The sequence below is a fragment of the Meira miltonrushii genome (assembly GCF_003144205.1).
Source record: "Meira miltonrushii strain MCA 3882 unplaced genomic scaffold FA14scaffold_6, whole genome shotgun sequence".
NCBI lineage: Eukaryota > Fungi > Basidiomycota > Exobasidiomycetes > Exobasidiales > Brachybasidiaceae > Meira > Meira miltonrushii.
In genome coordinates this window covers 331,480-344,049 of record NW_020289948.1, presented here as the reverse complement: position 1 = coordinate 344,049, position 12,570 = coordinate 331,480, and the positions used below count along the sequence as shown (strand labels likewise).

The 12,570-nt window shown below is 43.3% G+C and overlaps 7 protein-coding genes across 7 annotated transcripts; 4 read left to right on the top strand and 3 right to left on the bottom strand.

The window, feature by feature from the left end:
• Window positions 1-211: 211 nt before the first annotated feature.
• On the top strand, window positions 212-1,900 carry FA14DRAFT_116331 (fumble; the record flags this gene model as incomplete). Its single annotated transcript, XM_025496168.1, has 2 exons — window positions 212-497; window positions 681-1,900. Coding segments are annotated over 2 exons (1,506 nt in total), but the record flags the coding sequence as incomplete, so codon positions are not given.
• A 778-nt stretch (window positions 1,901-2,678) lies between these two features.
• On the bottom strand, window positions 2,679-3,873 carry FA14DRAFT_92134 (kinase-like protein). Its single transcript, XM_025503068.1, has one exon. The coding sequence runs from the start codon at window positions 3,820-3,822 to the stop codon at window positions 2,728-2,730; it is 1,095 nt and encodes a 364-aa protein (XP_025351976.1). The 5' UTR covers window positions 3,823-3,873; the 3' UTR covers window positions 2,679-2,727.
• A 158-nt stretch (window positions 3,874-4,031) lies between these two features.
• Window positions 4,032-5,799, top strand: FA14DRAFT_162608 (uncharacterized protein). The gene is made up of 3 exons (XM_025499688.1): window positions 4,032-4,894; window positions 4,970-5,013; window positions 5,103-5,799. The coding sequence occupies exons 1-3, from the start codon at window positions 4,044-4,046 to the stop codon at window positions 5,297-5,299; spliced, it is 1,092 nt and encodes a 363-aa protein (XP_025351975.1). The 5' UTR covers window positions 4,032-4,043; the 3' UTR covers window positions 5,300-5,799.
• A 23-nt stretch (window positions 5,800-5,822) lies between these two features.
• FA14DRAFT_182463 (uncharacterized protein) lies at window positions 5,823-8,294 on the top strand (the record flags this gene model as incomplete). Its single annotated transcript, XM_025501212.1, has 1 exon — window positions 5,823-8,294. The coding sequence occupies one exon, from the start codon at window positions 5,823-5,825 to the stop codon at window positions 8,292-8,294; it is 2,472 nt and encodes an 823-aa protein (XP_025351974.1).
• Window positions 8,295-8,317: 23 nt separating this feature from the next.
• Window positions 8,318-10,237, bottom strand: FA14DRAFT_175328 (alpha/beta-hydrolase). Its single transcript, XM_025500588.1, has one exon. It carries the CDS (start codon window positions 10,187-10,189, stop codon window positions 8,471-8,473), a length of 1,719 nt encoding a protein of 572 aa, XP_025351973.1. The 5' UTR covers window positions 10,190-10,237; the 3' UTR covers window positions 8,318-8,470.
• A 321-nt stretch (window positions 10,238-10,558) lies between these two features.
• FA14DRAFT_127766 (uncharacterized protein) lies at window positions 10,559-10,950 on the top strand (the record flags this gene model as incomplete). Its single annotated transcript, XM_025496817.1, has 3 exons — window positions 10,559-10,641; window positions 10,717-10,785; window positions 10,857-10,950. The coding sequence occupies 3 exons, from the start codon at window positions 10,559-10,561 to the stop codon at window positions 10,948-10,950; spliced, it is 246 nt and encodes an 81-aa protein (XP_025351972.1).
• FA14DRAFT_91991 (uncharacterized protein) lies at window positions 10,923-12,567 on the bottom strand. The gene has a single exon (XM_025503067.1). It carries the CDS (start codon window positions 12,486-12,488, stop codon window positions 11,121-11,123), a length of 1,368 nt encoding a protein of 455 aa, XP_025351971.1. The 5' UTR covers window positions 12,489-12,567; the 3' UTR covers window positions 10,923-11,120.
• Window positions 12,568-12,570: the final 3 nt, after the last annotated feature.

Below are 12,570 nucleotides of genomic sequence, written 5' to 3'. Positions count from 1 at the left end.
TAATGTTTTCCATCATCATCAACGACAGATACAACTGGTTCACAGGCTTGCTTACAAGTGATTAAGCACTGTCAGCAAGCTTGCGTTCCACGACTGTACACAGAAAGGAACCGCAAGTTAGGTTGCATGCGGAACGTAAATCGGACTGTAGACTTTCAACTTTGAAGACCATCACCAACAACAGTCTGATGAAAGATTTCATTTGCCCGTAATGCAAGCACCTTTGAACCCAGTCGCCCTACCGGTAACGGTTGATACGACTGGAGCAAAGATTTTAGAAGGTTCAGTAGCGGAACACGATAGTAGGGATATTTATTTACCCAATCATGTTGAAACTGTTAGTCATATAGCGATCGACGTTGGAGGATCTTTGGCAAAAGTTGTTTATTTTACACGTATTGCAAGACCTACAACAACGTCGCCGCCTGATCCACGTCCACATTCACCTTTACACAAACATGGCTTTCAGGAAAGACAACCTTCACCCCCGATTGCTGGTGCCGGCATCCCACTCGGAGCCAGATCACCCGCTTCACCTGCATCGATGAGCAGCAGTAGGATACATTCACGCGAATCGTCCGCAAATGTGGCTGGAAGTGAATTAAAGCGATCCAGCTCGATCCAGAGACAGCCTTCCAGGTCACAGCTTTCCAATTATGCTGTTCCGATTGCACATACAGCCGAAGGTTTTGCTGCCGTTCCTGCCGGGACACTCACGCCTACTTCACTCTTTGCAAATCCCAATAATGTGGTAAGTGCAAGTGCGATCCACTCCCACTTTATGAAGCGAAGATCGTTACCATCACAATTGCCGGGAGGACGATTAAACTTTGTCAAATTTGAAACGGCCGATATCATGTCTTGCGTAAACTTTTTGAAGGAGTTAATCAATTTGAGTGCAAAGGCAAACAATGTGACCCTAACACAAATGCGACAAGGAGTAAAATTGATGGCTACTGGGGGAGGAGCACATTTGTTCAACGATTTGTTTGAAGAGGAACTTGGCGTCGAAGTGAGAAGTGAGGATGAAATGCAATGTCTAATCACAGGATTAAACTTTATCACACTTATACCCGATGAAACTTTTTATTATTCTGATGAATTGGTCGATAATCTCAGTGCTACTTCTCCAGGCACACAGACAAAACGACAAGATCCTTCCTCGGCTGCGTCGTCTTCTTCCTCTTCGCTTTTGTCGCCCAATGGTGCACCTTCGCCTAGTCCTCAGACCGACCTTCCACGACCATCACCGGACCCTCCGCTATACTCACCTGCATTCGATTCCAGTCCACTACCCAAGCTGCCGTGCTTACTGGTCAACATCGGAAGTGGTGTGAGTATAATCAAAGTCGACGAAGATGGCAAATTTGAACGTGTGAGCGGTACAAGTCTGGGAGGCGGAACGTTATGGGGACTGTTAAGCTTGGTAACAGATGCGGAAAGTTTTGATGAAATGCTGGAGATGGCTTCGCGGGGTGATAATGGAACGGTGGATATGCTGGTCAGTGATGTATATGGATCTTCTGACGCTTTGAGCAATCTTGGTTTGAAATCAACCACAATTGCTAGCAGTTTCGGTAAAGTGTTCAGAAAAGATAAGGGCGATCGAGAATCTTCACATCGTGGTCAAGCAAGGGAAGAACGTAGCAGGAAATTCAAACAAGAGGATATTTGCAAAAGTTTGCTTTATGCAATATCCAACAATATCGGTCAAATTGCTTATATGAATGCGGAAAAGTTTGGACTAGATCGGATCTACTTTGGAGGATGCTTTATTCGTGGCCATCAAGCTACTATTGCCACTCTTTCGTATGCTATCAGATTCTGGTCCAAAGGTACCAAACGTGCTTTCTTCTTACGACATGAAGGATATCTAGGAGCGTTGGGTGCATGGATTAGACAATTTTATGATGGAAATGGGGTGCCCAATACACCGACAAATGCCAAAGCTGCTGCACAGCATGCGTTCAGTCAACTTGTGCCTAATCAAGATGCTCCTGCTGTAAATGGTACAAAATCCGACTCCGACTCTATCCCAACACCTGTTGCGGAGGAACCGAATTCGAATGAGGCAACTCCTCGGCAAACACGGGATGGCGTAGCTGCTCGTTCTCATGCTGTTACGCCTGCTATGTCACGGCAACAGTCTGGACCGGCGAATCTCAAGATTCATACACCTTCTTCGAATGGTGATAGCAAAATCAATTCAATCTTGGCAGATGCGTTGGGTGGGGCGAACTTGGACGGCGAGGCACATTCGAGGGACCAGGACCAAAGCGAAAATGGACAGCAAGCAGCTGAGCTTAACGATGTCACCGTTTCAGAGAAGGATATGGCTGCTCTGCGATCGGTGAACGAGTCTAATGGCAATCGAGAAGATGAAGCCAAAGATCTTTTGCAACTCGTTCAATCTCTTTCTGCAGAAGATCGTGAATTGTTCAGTCAATTTTCAGAACTTCAAAGCAATGCGAACGGAAGCACAGCTGAAGGTGAAGATGGACCTTCAATAGCTGATCTTCTCAAGAATATGGACTATGTAGATGGAGCGGCAGATGGATTAGAAGGCAAATTGGACGGATTGCTTTCAAGACTTGATGCTCTTTTGCAAGATGTTGAAGAGGAAGAATAATCGTGCATTCATTTTATTATATCATTCATGTTACTGTAACAAGCGTACGCAAATTTTGCAATTTCAATAATGTACTATCCATTGCGAGATGAGGGTATTTATTGACTGAGGTCAAGTTCATCTCTTTTTAGACCTGCCAGCAGGTTTTTGAGCATGTGTTCGTCTTGTAATGCAGCTTTGGCTTTTTTGACACGTTCCAGACTCCATTCTTTGTAGTCAAAAGGTTGTTCATTGTGTTGATTAAGGTGATACAGAACCGCTCCCCAGGCAGACCAAGTGATCTTTGATACGATTGACCATGCTTTGACTCTGTTTACTCGACTTTCAAGCCATTCTGGCCTGCTTTGTACAACCTTTCCGCCAAGCCAATAATGCATTGTTAATCGTTCGATCGCTTCTTCATCTCCGTCTAGTCCATTCTCAGATACAATATTACCCGATTCCCACGAGGCGGGTGCCATTCCGCTCAATTCAAAATCAATCAAAGCCAAACGATCATGGTCCTTCGTGGATTGCTTGATAAAATTGGCTGCAAGTAGATCGTTGTGGCAAGGAACAAGCGGTTCTTCTAATGCGTTCAGATGAATCTCTAGCGAGCTTGATAGCGTGATCAAAGTCTCATAATCTTCCCATTCGATTGACTTGCCCGTTATTGACTTTACCTGATTCTCGTACCATTTCCTAGCCTTGAACGGATCAAAGATGTTGTCAAAATGTTTCATCCCATGCAGTGCCCTCAGCGTATTGGCCAATAGACTGGCTTTGAAATCTGACGTACACAAATCTCCTACATCATCATCTCCCGAAGTGGTGCCATCAATGTAGCACAATGCCAATGCACCTCCATGCCCTTCTTCGTTGTCATCAGCTTGAATGAATCCAATCACTGGTGGACTAATACCATGATCTGCTGCTATCTTTGCATTGATGTATTCGCGGTATCGATCATATCCCAGATGAATGCTTGTCGATTTCTTGAACCGACGTAAGACCAATCTATCATTGATTATCTTGACCTTCGTATGTTCTTGGCAGCATGGTTTCTTGAGATATACGGCAATGTTGTCATTCGTCAAACCTCCACTGAGCTGCTCATAAGAAACGATTTCATTGCCTTGCTCTTTCAAACCTAAAGCACTGATGGCTTCTTCCACATCGATCACTACTTTATCCCGATCATTTGCCGATTCCATTTATGAACTTGAATGTCCGAAATGAAGTTGAGCTCGGATCCGTTGTTTGCATTCAGTCAATAGCGTATTGTAATTGTTTTATGGCTTGTGCTTTTATACGCTTATGCAATTGGGCGTAAAGGAGCGGTTCAACGTATAGTTTACTCCACTATATGCACCTTTTCCGTTGGATCCGTTGGACATCAAAATACTACCATCATCTTACTGCAATTCTTGCTAAAATGGACTGCTTTCCACAACAATTGCTAAATCTAGTCACAGGCCGGTCTAATGCAGGCAATATCAAATTAACAACAGAATTAAGTCAAGGACCTGTAGATATTTTAGCTTTAGGGTCTGGATGGACATGGTCATTTTTAGGTCCAGCAGCAGGAGAGGCAGGATTAAGAACGATTTCAACAACACGCAATGGAGGAAATGGCACAATTCCATTCACTTTTGATCCAGAAAGTGATGATAAAACCCCGTTTGAATCTTTACCCGATGCAAAAACAGTTATCGTCATCTTTCCACTTTATTCGGCAGATGCTGCTAAACGTTTAGTCAATGGTTATATATCTACTCGTTCAGAAGCATATTCGATGACACCCTTTTCAGAGAAAGCGGTAGACACATCAAGAGCACGATTCATCTTATTGGGAAGCACTGGAATTTATGGTCAAGGTGGGCCCACTTTACAAAATGCACCCTGTAATTTATCTTCAGCCGATCAATCAGCCGATACTTTATTCAATCAGACCCTTAAAAAGGGCTCTCATCAATCTCCATGGTTCGATCGTAACTCAAAGATTGACGATGTACCTCGTTCAAGAGGAGAGAATGCATTTTTAGAATTCAATCAAAACAAAGATGCCGTACAAACCTCCGTGCTATGTTTAAGCGGTCTGTGGGGACATGGACGTTCTTTACGGAGATATGTGGGTAGAATTGCGCCAACAAGAGAACGTTTAGCTAAACTTGGTTCTGTGCATTTCATTCATGGTCATGACCTTGCCCGTGCACTTTTGGCAATGCACGATCAATGGAACAAAGCGGCAGGTCAAAGGTGGATATTAACAAACGAGCGTGTATAGTGAGTACAAAAGCACGTTGACTGCTCACTCTCAATTTGAAAAAGCTGATATGAATTCTTCTTTCCGCCGTTTAGCGATCTTTGGGATTTGATAAGCCAGTGGGGAAATGCTGGTGAAGGTACGTAAATGAAAAATACACAGAAGCTTCCATGCAAGTTGGAGGCCTGAGCGTAAATCTGTATTAATAACACCTTCTCCTCTTTGCAGATGGACGAGATCATATTCCTCAGGGATTACAGCCAATTTGGGTACAAGAATTGATTAACGAATCTCGCAAAAGTAAAAAGGAGTCGACAAGGATTCGTGCACTTCCAAGAACGCCAGAGCAATTAGGCTATGCATTGGATAGTTCAGATTTCTGGTCAACATTTGGCCTGTTTCCCGAAGTTCCATGGGTGGACTGATGTGATGTACTGTTGCGATCTTGCTGTATCTCCGGTATGAGGTGGATAAATCCCTTTTTAATTCCATTAACGATCAGATCGCTTCAGAAACATCAATCAAACCAAAAGCAAGATCGAGAAGGGTTTTCCATGGAGAGAAACGGCGCTATTGCAGCGCCTCAAAGGCTTTGATCCCTTCGGTATTCATATGCTTGCAGATCAATTAATATTTTACTGAGCCAAAATCATATGAAGAGCACTATCTGGATTGCGCATGAGCCTCTTTTCATTTAAACTTCATTAAACTTTAGGGTTGTTTCTTTTTATATTCTCCGATGGCGTTCTGACCCACACAAGCAACGTCGGAGTTGCAAGCGAAGATAGGATTTCCCGAAATGGATAAATCGCTGCCTTCATTTCGTGAAAATGATTTTTGATCATCTTTCATTCATTTCCAAGATTTTCATTTCAATGTCGCGATAATCACTTTTGTTCACCTTTAATCATTATTTAATATCAAGCTTTCTTTAATCCTTACAACGATATGTCTCATAATCAATTCCTCGTTTTTGATCCGAAAAGGAAACGTGGTCAATCTATAGAAGCGGCAATGGCGTCCATTTCAAATATGATCAACAGCCTTGATAACGAAGAGGAAACAGGTACGAATAGTTCAATTGACAACCGTACAGGATACCAAGGAGATGAAACTACAGAAAATATAGAAGATGACGTTTTAGACCCATTCACACTTCCTCCAAACACGATCATGACTCGTCAAGACACATTTGGCGAGATCCCACAACCATCTTTCATGGCCCCAAGACAATCAAGTGAAAGATTCAGTTTACCGAGCTCCCCAAAATGGAGCTGGAAGAGTGACAATGCAAGTGGAAACGAGACTTTTCATTCGTTGGAAAGGAATCCCTCTTTGGATTACGGTTCAAGTGCATCGAATGCATCAGTAAGGGAAGCAAGGAGGGTATCCATTAGACAGTCTTCCACAATGAAGCGCTCACCGGATGTGGACACATTGCGAAAATCCTACAGCTGTGGTAACTTTCATTTAAGCGGACAAGGCATGATTACTCCAACACAAGAAAGATATGAAGGCTTTCCTTACAAGATGACAAACGTACCAACTTTGAATCTTGCTAGGCACACACGCGATTCATCATTTTCAATCTCGAGTCCGGAAACGGTTTTGACATCGTATTTTTCCGATACGGAAGATATTGAAACTCCAGAATCTCCCTATTTCAATACGCATGAAGATAATTTCTCACCAAAGCCAACATTACGTCAAATTCGAAACAGCTTTTTGGACCCAGGTCCAAGTAGAGAAAGCTCTGCGAATGGTTTCAAAATTAAACCTTTGACTTTGACGTTATCGCCTAGGACGAAATCAGAGGCGATCAATAAGATCATGCGAGAAAGAAAAGATTCTTCAAATGATCACAGGGGTGATCATCATACCATGGATGGTACTCCAATGCGCTATCATAATTCAGAGCCAATCAATGAAGCTGAACGGTTGATTCAGAGCTATTTTGCTGATACGAATCTGATGCGTCAACATTTGTACAACGAGTATAACGCAACACAGCAACAATCTCAACCTGATGCAGAAGTGCGACAAAGTTCAATCGACTTATTTAAGTCGGATGCTGAAGTATTATTGGACATTTCTACTGGCGGCTGGGGAGGAAAATACAGTACAGGCGAGGATGTACCGCCTTTGTTGTATCATGAAAGTTCAGCAGAATATTTCCGTGAACAAATGCCGGTTATGAAAGCAGAAAAAATGGTTGAAAACGAATTTCTCGAAACGATTGATTCTGATCAAACACCTACCAAGGAAATTCCAACAAATCTGCTGGCAATACAAACGCCTACCAATGAGTTCGCAACAGATCCACTAGCAACACAAACACCTACTAAGGAACTTACAGCAAATCCACTTGCAACACAAGCACCTATCAACGAATCTGAACAGAATCCAGTCGCCACGCAAGTACAGCTCGGTGAAAGTGCAAAGAATGAGACCACTACGGTTACACAAAAGAAAAAACCGCAAGCATTGCAAGTACAAAAGAAGAAAAAGCTAGCACCTCCAATCATTCCTCCAAAATCACCTCGTAGACCACAAACGGCAATGATGAGATCTGCATCTCGTTCGTTGGATATTGAACGGATTCCCGGATTGGCAGAAGAATTGTCAAAAACACAAGAAAGTGTTCCCGAAGTCCCAATTCTTGACATTCCAGTCAAAAGAAAAGACTTTGTGGATGACCTGAAACCGGAGATAAAGCAAACCCCAGTTCCGATGCCTGTCAAGCCACGCATGTTACGATCATCAAGAAGTGAAAATGCGTTGGATCGTTTTTATAATTCTGGACAGGCTTCCATGAAAGGAGAAGATCCATTGCTGACAGATGATAGAACAAGCTTGACTTTATCTCGATTGGGTTTCAATTCCAATACGAATTTCAACATGAATTTCAATACCAACTTCAATACCGATTTCAATGCAAACTTTGCAAAATCTCATCAACTTTATAAACCCAAACTTGTTGATTCTGGATCAGATGAGGATCTTGCATTTTCGACAAACGTGACACCTTCTTCACAACGATCTTCACGTTTGATCAGATCTGTTGCCGCTTTGAAATCTCTCAGTAAACGATTCACAAGTCGCAAAAGTCAAATGGTCGACTTTACACAAAAAATTCAAGCCAGCAAAGAAGCTTTGGAGAAAAACACAACGATGACGAAGAATCCAGAGCCAACGGATTATTCTGTCAGGAACACCTCGCCAATCTCACCTGGAAAACGTTTTGATCATCATGCGAGTAATTCAGACCCTCTTCGAGACACAAATCCAACTGACTTTGAGATGGAGAGAAGTCGATCTTTTTCACCTGTCCAGCAAACTCATCCACGCAGCCCATGGCCCAACAAAAAGGCTCCCAAATCACCAATGGTCGCAGCAAACAAGACTCAAAACTACTTTTGATAATATGTATCACACTCATTCTCAAGGCAAATCGCTCATCATTCCTTTTCTCTACCACATCTTACACACCTGACCTGTTTAATTGTGTTTACAAGTTAATTTAGGCTTCCGATTAGTGTGTACATATACCGAATAATGAATCTTATACACATCCTTTCCTATTTAATTGTGCGATCTTAAAGTTTATCACCAGCAATGAAACGATCGATCATTTCCAAAGCGACCTTTGGTTTATCATATGGCACCATATGTCCTGCTCCTTCTATCGTTGCCCAAACAAGATTTCCTCCTCTTTGTGTTTCACCGGCAACCTTTCCGTCAACGATGAGATCGTATGGCTTTGAAGAATGGAAAGCAGTCTGACCGGACCATTCGAGTTTATCCACCCAAGCTCTGTTTCCGACATGATTGCAAATCCAATCCAATTTTCCTACATAGATCATCACATCAATATCACGTTCCAAAAGACCTGCAACGCTAAGTGCGTTATTGAAAGTTGAATCATGGTATGCACTGAAGCCAGAAGCGACATTTTCATTGCAAGACTTGAACTTACCAATCTTTGAGATTGGTTCGGCACCCAATAATGTTCTTACGTCTTCACGATCCAAATAATTCCTGATATCTTCGGTAACCTGATAACAAAGGTTGGGAGAATAACCTGCTTTGCACAGATCCAAGACGTTGTAAGGGTTACGTCCTGTCTTGAAGAACGGCGTTTCCAGACGATCTGCACAGACATCATCGACAGCTTGACATTGTTCGGGGTCCCATGTTTCGATACATTTTTCGCGGAACAATTTCAAACAACGATCTTTCCAAGGAGCCATTGAGTTGCACTCTGCAATACTGACCAAAGGTCCATGATCGTTATGCTTCTTGCACACGAAGTCGTAGTAGTATGGCTTTTGAATGCCGCTTTCTGTTAATCCGTTACCGATAGCAACTTTTTTCAAATTGACCAATTCTCCTTTCTTGACCTTCTTTCCTGCCCGTTCTGCTTTAAAGCTGATCTTATGATTCTCGTCTAGAATTTGAGAAGCGTATCTTGGCAGGTAGCGTCCTGCGTATGATTCTCCCGTAGCAACAAAGTCATTGTCTTGGAATCGTTCAAAGCTGCTAAAGAAGATTCGCAAAAATCCATAAAGATCCTTTGCACCTTGATCGGCATTGTAGCTGTGCAAACCGTAACGAGAATAAGAGAAGCCAACTTCGACCGGCTGATCGATAAAGAAGACGCTTGCATGACTGTTCCAAGAATAAGGGTTCCATTTCGTACCATTGATCGGGGGTCCGTTAGCATCTTTACTGGAGCCTTCCATAATTTGGCATGGTCCCAATTCCATAAATAAACCCAATGAGCTGCTACAACCAGGTCCACCAGTGAGCCACATCAAGATAGGATCGGTATCCGGTTTGTGTCTAGATTCGAAAAAGTAGAAAAAGAATGATTTTCCATCGATCGTATCAACATATCCCGACCAAGAAGTGACTGTTGGATCACAAAATGCGTTTGGATCGGAAGAGTTATAAAGCAAAGGTGAAGCATTTGGAGCTTGATTCATTTGACTAACGGTTGCGGATTTTCCAGCAATCCTTTTGATACGAACGCTCATTTGTGGAAATTCTTCATGCGTCAAAAGGACGTGTTTGCCGTTTTGCTCCGCGATGATTTGTTCCACGTTTAGTGCTTTGGCTGATTGTGTTTTGATATCATCATCCTCATTGTACAATGGTAATTCGATTCTTGGCATATCGCCGAATGCTGAGTTGGGTGATTCATTGTACTCAGCAGTGAATGGTACTTGAGAGGCGGTAGAAGTGGGGATATTGGTCAAAGCCAATAAAGTAGTGCTTGCCAAGGCAATTACACCAATCAAATGAGAGCAACGCATGATGACAAGAAGGGGTTGATCTTTCGATCTTGATGGTGACGAGGAAAGAAAGAGAATGGCTTATCAATAGCCAGCTGTATAATTTCGAATTATAAAGTCGGACCTCATGGTATCATTCATGTTCCCCAACCTTATACATGAAGGTGGGGGACAATCACACTGTTACACTGCCTAATCAACACTACGCTAAATTCCGCTCAGGCCATCTATGATTAAGTGTCATTTTGGCATGCAATCTTCCTGGCAGTCACGTGTACCTCACACGATCCAGGGCGTAAAGCCGGGCGGCGCGACTTGCTGGGTAACATACAACAATTGGACATTTGTCTCATCATCACCATCATCGATCACCATCAACAAATTCCCACAATGTCAGACTCACAACATACAGCCTCTCATGAGGAAGCAGTGGCAGCACGATTGCCATTGGGCTACAGAGATCAATGCAGCGCGTGCGTATACGTTCTTCATATTGATTGCAAAGGTGCAACAACCGACTAACCAACAATCCTTTCCTGCATTAACAGTCTCTTGATCCCACTAAACAAGTGCCGTCGTGATACATTATACGCTCCTTGGAAGTGCGAGGATGAAAGGTAAGTGTGCAATGATTGTGTGGCTAGTAATGCATGTACTCATCACTTTCATGCTCTTTTTAAACCTACAGACACACATACGAAAAATGTCAATACGACGACTTCATCCGGCGGCAAAAGGATCTTTCCAAAAAGATCCTAGCAGAACGATCAGAGGATGATTAAATGCGTTATCTACTAGAAGGAGTAAGCTTTGGTACATTTCGAGTAATATAATACATTCTTACAATTGCGGTATGATACAGTAGAGAAGGGTACAATACATGCACGGGTAAACGTAATTGTTTGAGGAGAAGGAGAGTTGGTGATCTGGAATGGTATGCGAAGACCTTGACCTACTTTTGCGATCTTCTCTGCGCGGCAGACTGAAGCTTTTGTGCGATCTGTTTACGGGTTCGCAATTTGGCTCGGGCTAAGATCTTGCTCTCGAGGCTGTTTGCATGAGGCCGTTCATTCGACTCTGAGTGGTCATCCGTTGTGATGCTTTCTTTGCCAAAAACGGCTTTGGCTTGATCGTGATATGTCTGTCGGACCCGATCCATCTCTTCCAGTAAATTCGCAAGCTTGTCTTGTTGAGCAGTATTTGGCGCGCCTACGTATTGTGCTGATCTCCAATGAGTAGACTGTCGTGCTTTCGAAGATGGATCATACTCTACATCTCCGTCCAGATTTTTCGTGAGAAATCGATCTTCTTCATCGGAGGGATTCATCGAAAGGAGTGGCATTCCTATCGCTTTGCGAACTAGTGCATGTGCCATCTCTATTCGATTGAGAGCATGCGTGGAGTTGTTTTCCAAATCCCTGATTGATCCATACTCTCCTCCTTCTCTATCTACCTCGGATCTTGTAGTGAACGTGGTTGATATAAGTGCTGGTCTTGCTTTGTATTGCGTTGGAAGAAGAACATCAACAGAGGAGCCATGAACGCTTTCGTGGCAACCAAGGTCGGAAGGAGCTTGCAATTCACGTATAACAAAGATCAAATCATCAATCGGTCGTAGTCCATCTTGATCAATGGGCTCTTGTAGAATTGCACCTGCGAGGTCAGGCAATTTGTTTAAGACCATCAACAAGTCAGCCTCTAGTGGAAGACGAACACCATTGCCAGGCGTATGACGATATCTTTCTTCTATGATCGATGTTGATTGCAGCAGATACATAGCAAACACGGATCCGCATGCACGTAGTAGGGTGTCATGACCAGGACTGCTTCCTGACACAAACGGAATAAGGGATTGCAATGGCTCTGCAAAGATTCGAATGGTCGACGTATACATTGCCAATCTGGTTGCATCATGCTCGCTCCAAAACAACTGGGCCAGATGCCAGCCTTGCTGCTCGAATATCCGCTTAAAGATCTGAAATGGGATTTCCGTAGATCCCGTTGCTCTTCGCTTGCCTTTGGGATTGTCGTCCACTTCCGTTGCCTCCTTCCTCACCGCCTCCTTCCGATCTTTCCACTCCCGGACAAACGCACTCAACAACTTCTCACGATCCTCACGAAGACATTTGACGAAATGCGAAGATGTTGCCAAATTCTCAAATCCACTTTTTGAAATGTACGGTTTACCACCATCGGAACTTTGATTTTTCGGTGCCAACAAAGCTCCGGGAGGTACGGCGAATTTGGTTTGAAGAGGTGGAAACACTATCTTGCTGGCTGTGACTGGTGATCGCGGTACAGCATCATCCTGCTCTTGCATCACCCTGATGTAGCACAGATCGTGATGATGGATGAAAGATTAACACAACAACTTTAAGTTTTGATGGAAAGCGGAGATAAGT

Excerpts from the sequence above, each read along its gene's own strand:
- FA14DRAFT_92134 (XM_025503068.1), bottom strand. The coding sequence starts at position 3,822 with ATGGAATCGGCAAATGATCGGGATAAAGTAGTGATCGATGTGGAAGAA.
- FA14DRAFT_162608 (XM_025499688.1), top strand. The coding sequence starts at position 4,044 with ATGGACTGCTTTCCACAACAATTGCTAAATCTAGTCACAGGCCGGTCT. Across the intron at positions 4,895-4,969 it reads TTAACAAACGAGCGTGTATA|CGATCTTTGGGATTTGATAA; the intron begins GTGAGTACAAAA and ends TCCGCCGTTTAG. Across the intron at positions 5,014-5,102 it reads GTGGGGAAATGCTGGTGAAG|ATGGACGAGATCATATTCCT; the intron begins GTACGTAAATGA and ends TCCTCTTTGCAG.
- FA14DRAFT_175328 (XM_025500588.1), bottom strand. The coding sequence starts at position 10,189 with ATGCGTTGCTCTCATTTGATTGGTGTAATTGCCTTGGCAAGCACTACT.
- FA14DRAFT_91991 (XM_025503067.1), bottom strand. The coding sequence starts at position 12,488 with ATGCAAGAGCAGGATGATGCTGTACCGCGATCACCAGTCACAGCCAGC.